This window comes from Budorcas taxicolor, chromosome 13 (genome assembly GCF_023091745.1).
Source record: "Budorcas taxicolor isolate Tak-1 chromosome 13, Takin1.1, whole genome shotgun sequence".
NCBI classification, from domain to species: Eukaryota; Metazoa; Chordata; class Mammalia; order Artiodactyla; family Bovidae; genus Budorcas; species Budorcas taxicolor.
The window spans coordinates 61,198,556-61,212,364 of NC_068922.1; the positions used below are offsets into that span (position 1 = coordinate 61,198,556).

Genomic DNA, 13,809 nt, shown 5'->3' on the forward strand with positions numbered 1-13,809 from the left:
TTTCCTCATCTTTAATTCTTTCCCCACAGGCAATACTGTCATGAATTGGGTGTACATCTTTCCAGTCTGTGGTTTTAAATTTGTAATACCTATATACCTGTAGTATATAGAATATACTTTTGTATGTGTTTATATTTAACACAAATCATAGCCTTTAAAAATATTTATCCTTCTACAACTTTCTTTTATTGACCGAAAAATAGATTTGGAGGATATTTTTATGTTGATATAGAGCTGGGTCATTAATTTTTATCACTCTATAGTATCTTATTATTAAACTATATCACATTTTATTCATCCATCACCATACTAGTGGACATTTAAATCATTTCTAATATTTTCTGCTAATACAAAGAATGTTTTATATTATATGCAAAGAACATCTTTATACATACAACCCTTGCACAAGTGTAACAACTTCTTTAGGGAAGGTTGTCACCTTGCACATTAGCTGCAAAATGAAAGGTAGTTCATAGGTCTTGCAGCTGTATTCAAAGAGCGTATGTTCAGTAGTTGAATTGATGGGTTGTGAGGTGTGCGCCCATTCAATTTATAAGATATTGCCAAGTTGCCTTCCAAAGTGTGAATGTACCAGCAGCATATAAAGATTCCTGTTTCCCAACATGCTCACAAACACTTGGCATTGATAAATGTTTTAATATTTTTCTGGTTGATGAGTTAAAACCATACCTTATAATTATTTTATGTATATATCTCAATTACTTATTAGTGATTTCAGTTTCTTCTACTGAAAGTCCCCAGTTGTGTATTTTATCCACTTTTCTTTGGCAGGTTGTGGGAGAGAGTCTTTTTCTTAATAGTTTGCAAGAGTTCTTTGAATACTATCCCTTTGTTATACAGGTTGAAGATTTTTACTCCTAATCTGTAGCTTGTCTTTTAGTCTGGTTTATAATGTCTTGTGTTATATGGCGGAGAAAGCAATACTCCAGTACTCTAGTCCTCTTGCCTGAAAAAACCCTATGGATGGAGGAGCCTGGTAGGCTGCAGTCCATGGGGTCGCTAAGAGACAGATATGACTGAGCAACTTCACTTTCACTTTTCACTTTCCTGCATTGGAGAAGGAAATGGCAACCCACTCCAGTGTTCTTGCGTGGAAAGTCCCAGGGACAGGGGAGCCTGGTGGGCTCCCATCTATGGAGTCGCACAGAGTCAGACATGACTGAAGCGATTTAGCAGCAATAGCAGTGTTATATGGCAGTTTAAATTTTGAGAAAGTCACAGATCAGTTTTTCCCTTATAAGTTGTGGTTTATTAAAAAAAATCACACTCCACAGTTGATCTTTGAATAACATGAATTTGAACTGGGCATGTCCACTTATTCGTCCACTTATTTTTCAATAAAAGCATAATACAGTACTATACAATCAGAGATTGGTTGAATCCAAGGTTGTGGAACCGTCTATAAGAAGGGCCAAGTGTCATGTTATAGGTGGTTTTTCAACTGCTTAGGGGTTGGTGCCCCTAACTCCTGCATCATTCAAGGGTCAGTCGTAGTCTGAAATACTTGCTTGCCATATTTATTCTTTAATCTACTTGAATCAGGCATCAATTTTTTACTGCTATGGAAAGCCAGTTTCTCAGTGCCATTTATTGAGTTCTCCACCATTTCCCTACGGATTTATGATTCTACCTCTATTGTACATCAGTACAGAAAAACCTGTGTCTGTTTCTAGGATCCCTATTGTATTTCATTAATATTTGCCTCTTTGCACCATATGTGACTTGATAAGCAGAGAAATATCTCCCTTCCCCAACACATAAACTTTGTTGTTTGGGTTTGAAAATTGCTCTCAAAAATTCTGATTAGATTTGGAAAAATATATGTCTTTATGATATTGAGTCTTCCCATCCATGAACATGGTATATCCCTCCACGTATTCAGGCCTTCTTTAATGTCCTTCAATAACGTTTTGTAATTTTCTCTATGAGAATATTAACTCCACAGTCTTTATTAGTTTTGTTCACTGTTGTATCCTCAGAGTCAAGAATGAGCCAGGACATAACAGTAGATGTTTAATAAAAATTTGTTGTTTGATGAAATGTCTTTCATATATTTTGTTAGATATATTCCTACATATTTTTATTGCTATAAAATAACAACAACAAAAATTTTAAAATAGTTTCTAATCAGTGATATAGATATAGACGTCCCTGGTGGCTCAGATAGTAAAGTGTCTGTCTACAACGTGGGAGACCTGGGTTCAATCCCTGGGTCGGGAAGTTCCCTGGAGAAGGAAATGGCAACCCACTCCAGTATTCTTGCCTAGAAAATCCCATGGATGGAGGAGCCTGGTGTCCATGGGGTCGCAAAGAGTTGGACACGACTGAGCGACTTCATTTTGTTTTCTATATAGACCCTGGGGCAGTGGGAAGTAAGGCAGGGAAGGACATGGAGCCAGTACAGGGCGCAGTGAGGAATAAATGGCCCGGTTATAGGCAGGGGAGAGACAAGATCAGGGTTGTGTTTTAAAGAGCTCTTTGCCAACAGTGCAAAGAATGAACTGGAATGGATAGGGCAAAGTGGGCACTCCTAGAGGGTCAGGAGGCTACTGGAGACGTTGAGATGAGTCCTGGCACTGAGTTGGTGCCTAAGAATTAGAGTGACTGAGAGAGATCAAGAGTGATTTGGCCACGTGATTGGCCACGTGAGCCAACTGACCAGGTGACTGTGAGCGACCGAGTAAGGAAACCTAGAACCATCGCATTGATCAAAAGCTGACAACTTTTCAGATGCAGGTCTATTAGGTCGACCGAAGTGCAGCCGGAGGAGACACGAGGAGTGAGTGCCCTCGGTTGGCAGCCAGTCTCCGGCTAGGTTGCGGTGGCTTAGGGCTGGGGAAGAAAGTTTTAGGGATTAGAGGAGTCTGGGCCGCCTTGGCACGCAACGGCTTCTGAGCTGGGGTCTGTGAGTTGCGCGGAAAGGACTTTCCTAACCTCATCCAATCAGAACGGCAGAGCCCTCCCTCCGTCGCCTTGGCAACGGGACGCTAAGGCTGTAGCCAGACAAAGTGGCGGTTTGGATCGCGCCCTGGGGAATCCTATCATGTCACGACCGAAGGTAGGCATGCCCCTCGATCCAAATGGTTCATCGTCCCTAGAGAGGGGGAGAAATCGCAGAGGGGTTCCGAAGTTGAGGAGTCCTTGTGGAGGGATTCCCGTTAGCAAGGAAGAAAATGTCGCGTTTAGAGAAAAAACTACAAGTCCCGGCATCCTGCGCAACGCCGGAGTTTCAGCGCGAGTTTAAGAAACCTGATTTGCCAGCCAGAAATGTATGAAACTCTAGGATTCTAAACTATAGTCAGCGATTTTTGTGGAAAGCTCAGAATTACAGATTTTCTGATCTGGAAAAGCTCTTTAGAGATCTATTTACCCCGACGGCCGCTTGCAACTTTCTCATCCATCCATCCCCCAAACGCTCATTAGTGTTTTTTCCGAGGCCAGCCCAATACTAGAGGGCAGGACAAGCCCCTGCCCTCTAGGTGTGCACAGACCAACGCCCCCATTTCAAAAGTGGTAGAGATTTCTAATCTGGGAAAGATTAGACCCAGGGAAAAGAATGAATTACTCTAGAAACCAGCTGTCCCACCCCGGCCTGCTTTTTACCCCGTGTTCCACCTCCGAAGAATGGCACTTCTATTTCTCTATTTCGATCCCTGGGTTGGGAAGATGCCCTGGAGAAGGGAATGGCTACCCACGGACTGGAGAATTCCATGGACTGTAAGAGTTGGACACGACTGAGCGACTTTCACTTTCAGAGCAAAAAAATAAGTGATTATCTTGGGCCCACCAAAATAATCCAGGATAATGTCTCTATTTTAAAGTCAGTTGATTCCAAACCTTCAACCTTAATTTCCCTTTGCCATGCAATCCCGAGTGGCACAGTGGTAAAGAATCTCACCTGCCAATGCAGGAGATGTTGGTGATATGGGTTCCATCCTTGGGTCAGGAAGATTCCTTAAGTTCCGTAGACAGAGGAGCCTGGCTGGCTACAGTCCCTGGGGTCCCAAAGAATTGGTCATCACTGAACACACAGGCACCTAACATATTTACAGGTTCTGGGGATTAGGACATGGACACATTTTGAGGGAGCTTTATTCTGTTTACCATCAAATAATTGGAAAGTGAAAATTTACAATGCATCACAAAATCAAATGTCTAAAAATAAATAAACATGTTCAAGACTTCTATACTGAAAACTAGAAAACAGTGGAAAGAAATTGAAAACTTAGATTAATAGAGATAGATCATATTCATGGAATAATGCACTCAATCGTTTATGATGTCACTTCTTCCCAAAATGATCTGTACATTCATTATAATCCCAATAAAAATGCCAATATACTCTTTTGACAGAAGTTAGCAAGCAGACCCTAAAATTAATATTGAAGTCCAGAGGACCTCAACTTGTAAAGACAATCTTGAAAAAATTGGACTTACTCTACTTGATTTCAAGATTTACTAGAAAACTATGGTAATTAAGGCAGTGTGGTAGGGACATAAGAGTAGACAAATAAGTCAATAGAACAAAATAGAGTCTAGAGTTAGACCCGCATATACATAGCCAATTGAATTTTGACAAAAGAGGCAAGACAATTCAGTGAGAAATGGGAAATTTTTTTCAAGCAAAGACCCTGGAGCAACTGTGTAAACATACATAAACATGTGAGGATATAAAAGATGTTATGAAAAAAAGATTAGAACACTTGACTAGGGGAATTAGAGGGGCTTGATTGAAACAGGATAAAATTACCCTTGCTTTTGTGGGAGGCTTACTTCTGCAGGTTTTGTAAAACAGTAACCTCTAGCCCTTTCTACTGTCTTTTTGAGGGGTAGCATTGTGTAGTCGGAGAAGGCGATGGCACCCCACTCCAGTACTCCTGCCTGGAAAATCCCGTGGAGGAGGAGCCTGGTAGGCTGCAGTCCATGGGGTCGCTAAGAGTCGGACACGACTGAGCGACTTCACTTTCACTTTTCACTTTCATGCATTGGAGAAGGAAATGGCAACCCACTCCAGTGCTCTTGACTGGAGAATCTCAGGGACGGGGGAGCCTAATGGGCTGCCATCTATGGGGTCGCATAGAGTTGGACACGACTGAAGCGACTTAGCAGCAGCAGCAGCATTGTGTAGTAGGGGCTTCCCTGATAGCTTAGCTGGTAAAGAATTCACCTTCAATGGAAGAGACCCAGTTCAATTCCTGGGTCAGGAAGATGCCCTAGAGAAGGGATAAGCTACCCACTCCAGTATTCTTAGGTTTCTCAGGTGGCTCATATGGTAAACAATCTGCCTGCAATGCAGGAGACTTGGGTTCAATCCCTGAGTTGGAAAGATCCCCTGGAGGAGGGCATGGCAACTCACTCCAGTATTCTTTCCTGAAGAAGCTCCATGGACAGAGGAGCCTGGTGGGCTACAGGCCATGGGGTCACAAAGAGTCAGACACGACTGAGCAACTAAGCACAGCACAGCATTGTGTGGTAGGCAGAATTCTAAGATGGCCCCCAAGATTCCCAGCTTGGGTGTACACACTTTGTATAATGCCCTCCCCTTGAGTGTTGATGGAGCCTGTGGCTTTGATGGGATAGTTATTACCATGTTATATGAGCCTCCATCATAGCCAACTTGGAGTGGGAGAAGGGTTGGAATCAGAGGGATATGCTTTTGTTGGCCTGGAAGAAAGTAAGCATCCATGTTTTGAACTGCCTAAGGGGGCCACTTCAAAAGGAACTGCAAGCAGCCTCTAGAAGCTGAGAGCAGTCCCAACCAATGACTAGCAAATAAACAGGGACCTCAGTTGTACAACCCCAAATAACAATTCTGCCAACAATCTGGATGATCTTGGAAGAGGACCCCAAGCCCTAGAAGAGAAACATAACCACAGCCATCACCTTGATGGTAGCCTTGCAAGACCTGAGCAGAAGATCCAGCTAAGATGTGCCCAGACTGACTCCTGGTCCAAGGAAGCTGTGGGACATAGATCTGCACTGCTTTAAGCTACTAGCTACTACTGCTAAGTTGCTTCAGTCGTGTCCGACTCTGTGCGACCCCATGGACGGCAGCCTATCAAGTTCCTCTGTCCCTGGGATTCTCCAGGCAAGAATACTGGAGTGGGTTGCCATTTCCTTCTCCGATGCATGAAAGTGAAAAGTGAAAGTGAAGTCACTCAGTCGTGCCCGACTCTTAGCGACCCCATGGACTGCAGCCTACCAGGCTTCTCCGTCCATGGGATTTTCCAGGCAAGAGTACTGGAGTGGGTTGCCATTGCCTTCTCTGTTAAGCTACTATGTTTGTTGTAATTTGTTATGCAGCAATAGAAGACTAATACAGATGGCACATCTGTCCAAGGTGCATAGGTCATCTTGCATAAAACCAATTTCTGATTCTCCTTTCACACCTGCCTTAGGGATCAGTCATACCAGGACTGAGGATCAAACTGTTTTGGACATAGTTGTAGGAGAATAATACCCCAAATACCCTTTGAGGATTTGGAAAGTCCATTTTGAGTCAAAGCAATTAGCATTGCTCTGAGTCATTAACCCAGCTCCTCCTGAATCATGGGTCTAATCAAACATTCAATGTTACAGAAGGTCCAGATCCTACTGAGTTCAGCCCTCATACTGGGGATCATGGTTGGACATTTGAAACACTTAAAACTGGGTATTCACTATACGGTCATATCTGGAGTAAGCCTAGAGTGACGTGGACCCTTGGATCCTTGGGGGTTCATTCCAAGGACCAAGTTTCTGAGTACATGCTAACCAGTGAGAACTTTGGCAGGCTAAACCTTCTTGTCATAGCATCTGTGCAGTGCTGAGTTTGATAGTTTGAACATTTTAATATCTGCAGTAAGTTGAGCTGGAAAAACAGAATGCAAATGCATAAAATTATATCACTTTCATTTTCTCATTGCAGAATCAGAATTACAAGGGCCATGGATTGCCAAAAGGAAAAGAACGGTGAGTGGTCCCACCCAGTCCAATAAACCCAGAACTAATTGCTGCCTTCCTTCCTTCCTTCCCTTTGTCCGTCTCTCCCTTCCCCCTTCTTTACTTTGATAATGATAAGGATAATGATAATAAACAGTTAGCAAGCACTTGCCAGGCCCTGGGCGTGTTGCCTCACTTGCTTATCTCAATGAATCCTGACCACACTTCTTTGCAGTAGATACTACTGTTCTGTCCATTTTACAGATGGGGAGACAAACTCAGAGAAGCTGTTACTTGGTCAAGACTGAAGGATCTGTTAGTGACAGAGCTTGTTGGACTCCACAGACCATGTTGTATCTGCCTCGTTCAACAGCCATGTGAAGTGGACTTAATAACTCAAATGACAAATCCATTCTAAACTTCTGCACCACTCTACAACAGTAACCTGGGTGCAGAACTCAGCACCTTTTTGGATTTCTTAAACAGAATCCACATGCACAAAGCAGAAGTGAGCAATGCAGACTTCACTGAAGATTTTTGTGGGGAGTTAAGGAGGTAGTTACATTGCACACACCATGGCAGTTCTTTTAGAATTTTCTTATTCATTTAGATGTTTCTGTTTTTTCTGAAGTCCTTCCTGACTACACCATTACTGGGGAGGCATGCATGGTCTCTGACCTTTCTCTCATGCAGCACCCATCTTCTTTGCTTTCTGTCTATATGTACTGACTCCTTTCCACCAATTTTAAACCTTTCACTCTTGCACATAGAGCAATTCCACTACGTTCCAGATCCTGGCCCCAAATTTACACGTCTGCTCCCACCTCAACAAAACAAAGAGCACTTCTGATAACAGAACCCATCCATCTGTTTTATTCAGTTCAGTCACTCAGTCGTGGCCGACTCTTTCTGACCCATGGGCTGCAGCATGCCAGGCTTCCCTGTCTATCACCAACTCCTGTTGGTGACGTATGTTGCCATGGATTTCATGTATGTTATATTGTTTGATATTGTCCTGTAAGGCCCTGAGATCTCTTTTTCTAAATTTTTTCTTTCTCTAATTCAGACTGAATAATTTCTATTGTCCTGTCTGCAAATTTACTATCTTTCAATTGTTTTCTAGCTTTACTGAGATGTAATTGGCATATAGTATTGTGTAAATTTAAAGTGTATAATGTGATGATTTGATACACATATATATTGTAAAATGTTTACCACAATAAGGTTAGTCAACACATCCTCCACCTCACATAATTACCATTTTGTTGTTGTTGTTATGGTGAGAACACTTAAGATCCACTCTTCACAACTTTCAAGCATATCATACAGTATAGTTACCATGCTATACACTAGATCCTCAGAACTCATTTCTCTTATAACTGGAAATTTGTACCCTTTGACTAACATTACTGTCCTTTCTTTGATAATGTCCAATCGCCTATTAAATTTATCCTGTGAATTTTTAATTTCAGATAACTGTAATTTTCAGTTTTAGATTTTTCCATCTTGGTTCCTTTTTAGACTTTCAATATCTTTTCTGCAATAACTCATGTATTTACTTATTATATCCATCTTTTCATATAAATTCTTTAACATATTTATAGTGTCTGTGTAAAGTCTTAATCTTATAACTCCAATAATTGGGTCATTTATGAGTTTATCTCAATTGGCTGTTTTTCCTCTTGATTATGCATTACATTTTTCTGCTTTATTATTGCATGTCTTATATATTTTATATTCCATTCTGTACATTGTGTATAAAAAATAGTGAAGACCAAAAAAATTACATACACCCACTTCCACACCACCCATATATTTGTGTACATGTGTTTGTGTGCAAGCATACATCCTTTTATTATACTTTGGTTTGTTGCACTTTACAGATACTATGTGGGTTTTTTTTTTTTTTTCACAAATTGAAGGTTTGTGGCAACCCTGCATTGACCAAGTCTATTTGTGCCGTTTTCCAGCAGAATTTTCTGCCTTTGTGTCTGTGTCACACTTTTGTAATTCTCAACATTTCAAATTTTTCATTATTATTATATTTATTATGAGAATCTATGATCAGTGATCTTTGATGTTACTACTACACCACACTGAAGACTCAAAGGACAGCATTTTTTTTTAAAGTATTTTTAAATTTTTAAATTTACATATTTATTCATTTTATTGTTTGTTGTGCTAGGTCTTTGTTGCTGCACATGGGCTTTCTCTAGTTGTGGCCAGTGGGGACCACTCTTCGCTGTGGTGCTCAGCCTTCTCTTGCTGCTGAGCACAGGCTCTAGGCACGTGGGCCTCAGTAGTTGTGAATCAAGGGCTTAGTTGCTCCAAGGCATGTGGGATCTTCTGAGACCAGGGGTTGAAATCGTGTACCCTGCATTGGTAGGCAGATTCTTAACCACTGGGAAGTCCCAGCAATAAAATGTTTTTAAATTAAGTTATGTCCATTTTTAAAGAGACACAATGCTATTGCACACTTAACAGATTACAGTATAAACATAACTTGTTATATGCACTGGGAGCATGGGTTGGATCAAAGCTTTAATACACTGACTTCATCTCGAGCCTAGACTCCTGTACTGCCATTTTGAGCTTGTTAGTATCTGATATTGGAGAAGGCAATGGCACCCCACTCCAGTACTCTTGCCTGGAAAATCCCATGGATGGATGAGCCTGGTAGGCTGCAGTCCATGGGGTCACGAAGAGTCGGACACGACTGAGCGACTTCGCTTTGACTTTTCACTTTCATGCATTGGAGAAGGAAATGGCAACCCACTCCAGTATTCTTGCCTAGAGAATCCCAGGGACGGGGAAGCCTGGTGGGCTGCCATCTATGGGGTTGCACAGAGTCAGACACGACTGAAGTGACTTAGAAGCAGCAGCAGCAGTATCTGACCTGGGAGGAGATTGGACTGCAGTTGTTTGTTTGTTTGTTGGATTGATTGTTTTTGTTCACTTTGGGATTCAACTCTGGCAGGGCTGCTGGAATGCAAGCACCATGTGCAGAAGTCTGGGTTTTCTCTCAGCTTTACTGTTTTCTATAGTAGTGCGCCTTTCTTAAGCAAATTTGCCAGAATCCGGCTTTATTTCATCTGGTTTTGGAAAGGACTCTTCCAGATTTTTATCCGCCCTATGTGTTGTCTGTGCTGTGCTGTGCTTAGTCACTCAGGCTGACTCTACGCGACCCCCATGGACTGTAGCCTGCCAGTCTCCTCTGTCCACGGGGATTCTCTAGGTAAGAATACTGGAGTGTGTTGCCATACCCTCCTCCAGGGGATCTTCCTGACCCAGGGATAGAACCCAGGTCTCCTGCATTGCATGTGGATTCTTTACTGTCTGAGCCACCAGGGAAACCCAAGAATACTGGGGTGGGTAGCCTATCTCTTCTCCAGGGGATTTTCTCAACCCAGGGATCGAACTGGGGTCTCCTGCATTGCCGGCAGATTCTTTACCAGCTGAGCTACCAGGGAAGCCCACATGTCTAAACTCAGCTAATTTCTCCTGGCACCGCAAAGTCTATCTTCCACTGCTGCCATTGCTCCCTCACTTGTCCAACCCAGACCCAGACCTGGAAAATGCTGCATCTTCTCTGCTCCTCCATGAAGGCCTTGTTTCTCTCTGGAATTCGTTTGTCAAGTTTTCCTTTGCCTGTTGCTCTCCACCACGAACAGGGACATTTATCCTAATGCATTGTTTTCTCATTGTTACTATAGTATTGAAACTCTTTCACATCCTTTTATATCCTAACTAAAAGCAGAAGTCCTTTTATCATAATTTGCATTTCTTGGTTATTGATAAGGTTGAGTATATTTTAGCATGCCTTGTTGGTCATTTAAGTTTCCTGTGCTATTAATTTGGGCTTCCCTGGTGGCTCAGCAGTAGAGAATCCATCTGCAATGCAGGAGATGCAGGTGCTATCTCTGGGTCAGGAAAATCCTTTGGAGAAGGAAATGGCAACCCACTTCTGTATTTTTGCCTGGGAAATCCCATGGACAGAGGAGCCTAGGGGGGCTATACTTAAGTTTTATATAAACTCTGAGGTCTAAGGGACTTCTCTGGTGATCCAGTGGCTAAGAATTTGCCTGCCAATGCAGAGGACACAGGTTCGATCCCTGGTCTAGAAATATCCTGTATGTCAAGGAGCAACTAAGTCAAAGCTCTACAACAAAAGAAGCCTCTGCAAGGAGAAACCTGTGCTCCACAATGAAGAGTAGCCTGCACACAGCAACAAAGACCCAGCACAGCCGAAAATTAATAAATTAATTAATTAAATAAAATTGACTTTTAAAATTAGTTTACACAATAAAGTATGAGGTTTAAGTCTAGGTTCATATTTTGCATATGCATATCAAATTGCTCCAGCACCATTTATAGAAAAGGCTATTCTTCCTCCATCAAATTGATTTTTTCATTTCTCAAAATTTATTTGGGCATATTTGTGTGGGTCTATTTCCTTGTTCTTTTTTCTTTTCTCTAGGTCTCTGTATCTCTTTTTCTGTGAATATCACACAGTATTCTGTGAATACCACAGAAATGAATTACATTTCTGTGATTATTGTAGCTACATAATGATTTACCCCACAGATTGATTATATTCTTTGCAGATGAAGATGGAGAAGCTCTATACAGTCAGCAAAAACAAGACCAGGAGCTGACTGTGGCTCAGATTATGAACTCCTTATTGCAAAATTCAGACTTAAATTGAAGAAAGTAGGGAAACCACTAGATCATTCAGGTATGACCTAAATCAAATCCCTTATGATTATACAGTGGAAGTGACAAATAGATTCAAGGGATTAGATTTGATAGAGTGCCTGAAGAACTATGGATGGAGGTTTGTGACATTGTTCAGGAGGCAGTGATCAAGACCGTGACCAAGAAAAAGAATTGCAAAAAGGCAAAATGGTTGCCTTGCATCACTACAAACAAAGCTAGTGGAGGTGATGGAATTCTAGCTGAGCTATTTCAAATCCTAAAAATATGATGTTGTTAAAGTGCTGCACTCAATATGCCAGCAAATTTGGAAATCTCAGCAGTGGCCACAGGACTAGAAAATGTCAGTTTTCATTCCTGTCCCAAAGAAAGGCAACGCCAAAGAATGTTCTAACTACCGCACAATTGCACTCATCTCACACGCTAGCAAAACAATGCTCAAAATTCTGCAAGCGGGGCTTCAATAGTATGTGCAGCGAGAACTTCCAGATGTTCAAGCTGGATTTAGAAAAGGCAGAGGAACCAACGATCAAATTGCCAACATCCGTTGGATCATAGAAAAAGCAAGAGAGTTCCAGAAAAACATCTACTTCTGCTTTATTGACTACGCCAGAGTCTTTGACTGTGTGGATCACAACAAACTATGAGAAATTCTGAAAGAGATGGGAGTACCAGACCACCTGATCTGCCTCCTGAGAAACCTGTATGCAGGTCAGGAAGCAACAGTTAGAACCAGACATGGAACAACAGACTGGTTCCAAATCAGGAAAGGAGTTCATCAAGGCTGTGTATTATCACCCTGCTTGTTTAATTTCTATGCAGAATACATCATGCGAAATGCTGGGCTGGATGAAGCACAAGCTGGAATCAAGATTGCCGGGAGAAATATCAATAACCTCAGATACTCAGATGACACCACCCTTATGGGGGAAAGTGAATTAGAGCTAAAAAGCCTCTTGATGAAAGTGAAAGAGCAGAGTGAAAAAGCTGGCTTAAATTTCAACATTCAAAAAACTAAGATCTTGGCATCTGGTCCCATCACTTCATGGCATCTGGTCCCATCACTTCATGGCATCTGGTCCCATCACTTCATGGCAAATAGATGGGGAAACAATGGAAAAAGTGACAGACTTTATTTTCTTGGGTTCCAAAATCACCGTAGGTGATGACTGCAGCCATGAAATTAAAAGATGCTTGCTCCTTGGAAGAAAAGCTATGACCAACCTAGACAGCATATTAAAAAGCAGAGACATTACTTTGCCGACAAAGGTCCATCTAGTCAAGGCTATGGTTTTTCCAGTAATCATGTATGGATGAGAGAGTTGGACTATAAAGAAAGCTGAGTGCCAAAGAATTGATGCTTTTGAACTATGATGTTGGTGAAGACGCTTGAGAGTCCCTTGGACTACAAGGAGATCAAACCAGTCCATCCTAAAGGAAATCAGTCCTGAATATTCACTGGAAGGACTGATGCTGGAGCTGAAGCTCCAATACTTTGGCCACCTGATGAGAAGAACTGACTCACTGGAAAAGACCCTGATTCTGGAAAGATTGAAAGCATGAGGAGAAGGGGACGACAGAGGATGAGATGGTTGGAAGGCATAACCAACTTGATGGACATGAGTTTGAGCAAGCTCCAGGACTTGGTGATGGACAGGGAGGCCTGGCGTGCTGCAGTCCATGGGGTCGCAAAGAGTTGGACACGACTGAGCAACTGAACTGAACTGAAACGACCCCACTTTATTCTTCTTTTCAAATTTGTTTTAGATATTCTAGTTCTAATATCTTTGTGTGTTTGTGTGTGCTCAGTTGCTTAGTCATGTCTGACTCTCTGCAACCCCATGGACTGTAGCCTGCCAGGCCCCTCTGTCCATGGAATTTTTCAGACAGGAATACTGGAGTGGGTTGCCATTTCTTTCTCCAAGGGTTTCCTGACCTAGGGATCGAACCTGCATCTCTTGTGTCTCCTGCATTGGCAGGCGAATTCCTTACCATTGAACCACCAGGGAAGCCCTTCTAATATCTTTGCCTTTCCACATATATTTTAGAATTATCCTGCAAAAAAATCTCACTAGAATTTTGATCCCAGGAATCATATTAAATCTGCACACCAATTTGGGAAGAATTGACACCTCTACTGAGTCTTCCAATCCA

The 13,809-nt window shown here is 42.0% G+C and overlaps 1 protein-coding gene across 1 annotated transcript in view; it reads left to right on the top strand.

Moving 5' to 3' along the window:
• Positions 1-13,809, top strand: part of TTLL9 (tubulin tyrosine ligase like 9) — a 56,381-nt gene that overhangs the window by 4,914 nt on the left and 37,658 nt on the right. Inside the window, exon 2 of the mRNA XM_052651170.1 lies at positions 6,929-6,972. Within this exon, the coding sequence (XP_052507130.1) occupies positions 6,929-6,972 (44 nt within the window). The remainder of the gene's footprint in view (positions 1-6,928; positions 6,973-13,809) is intronic.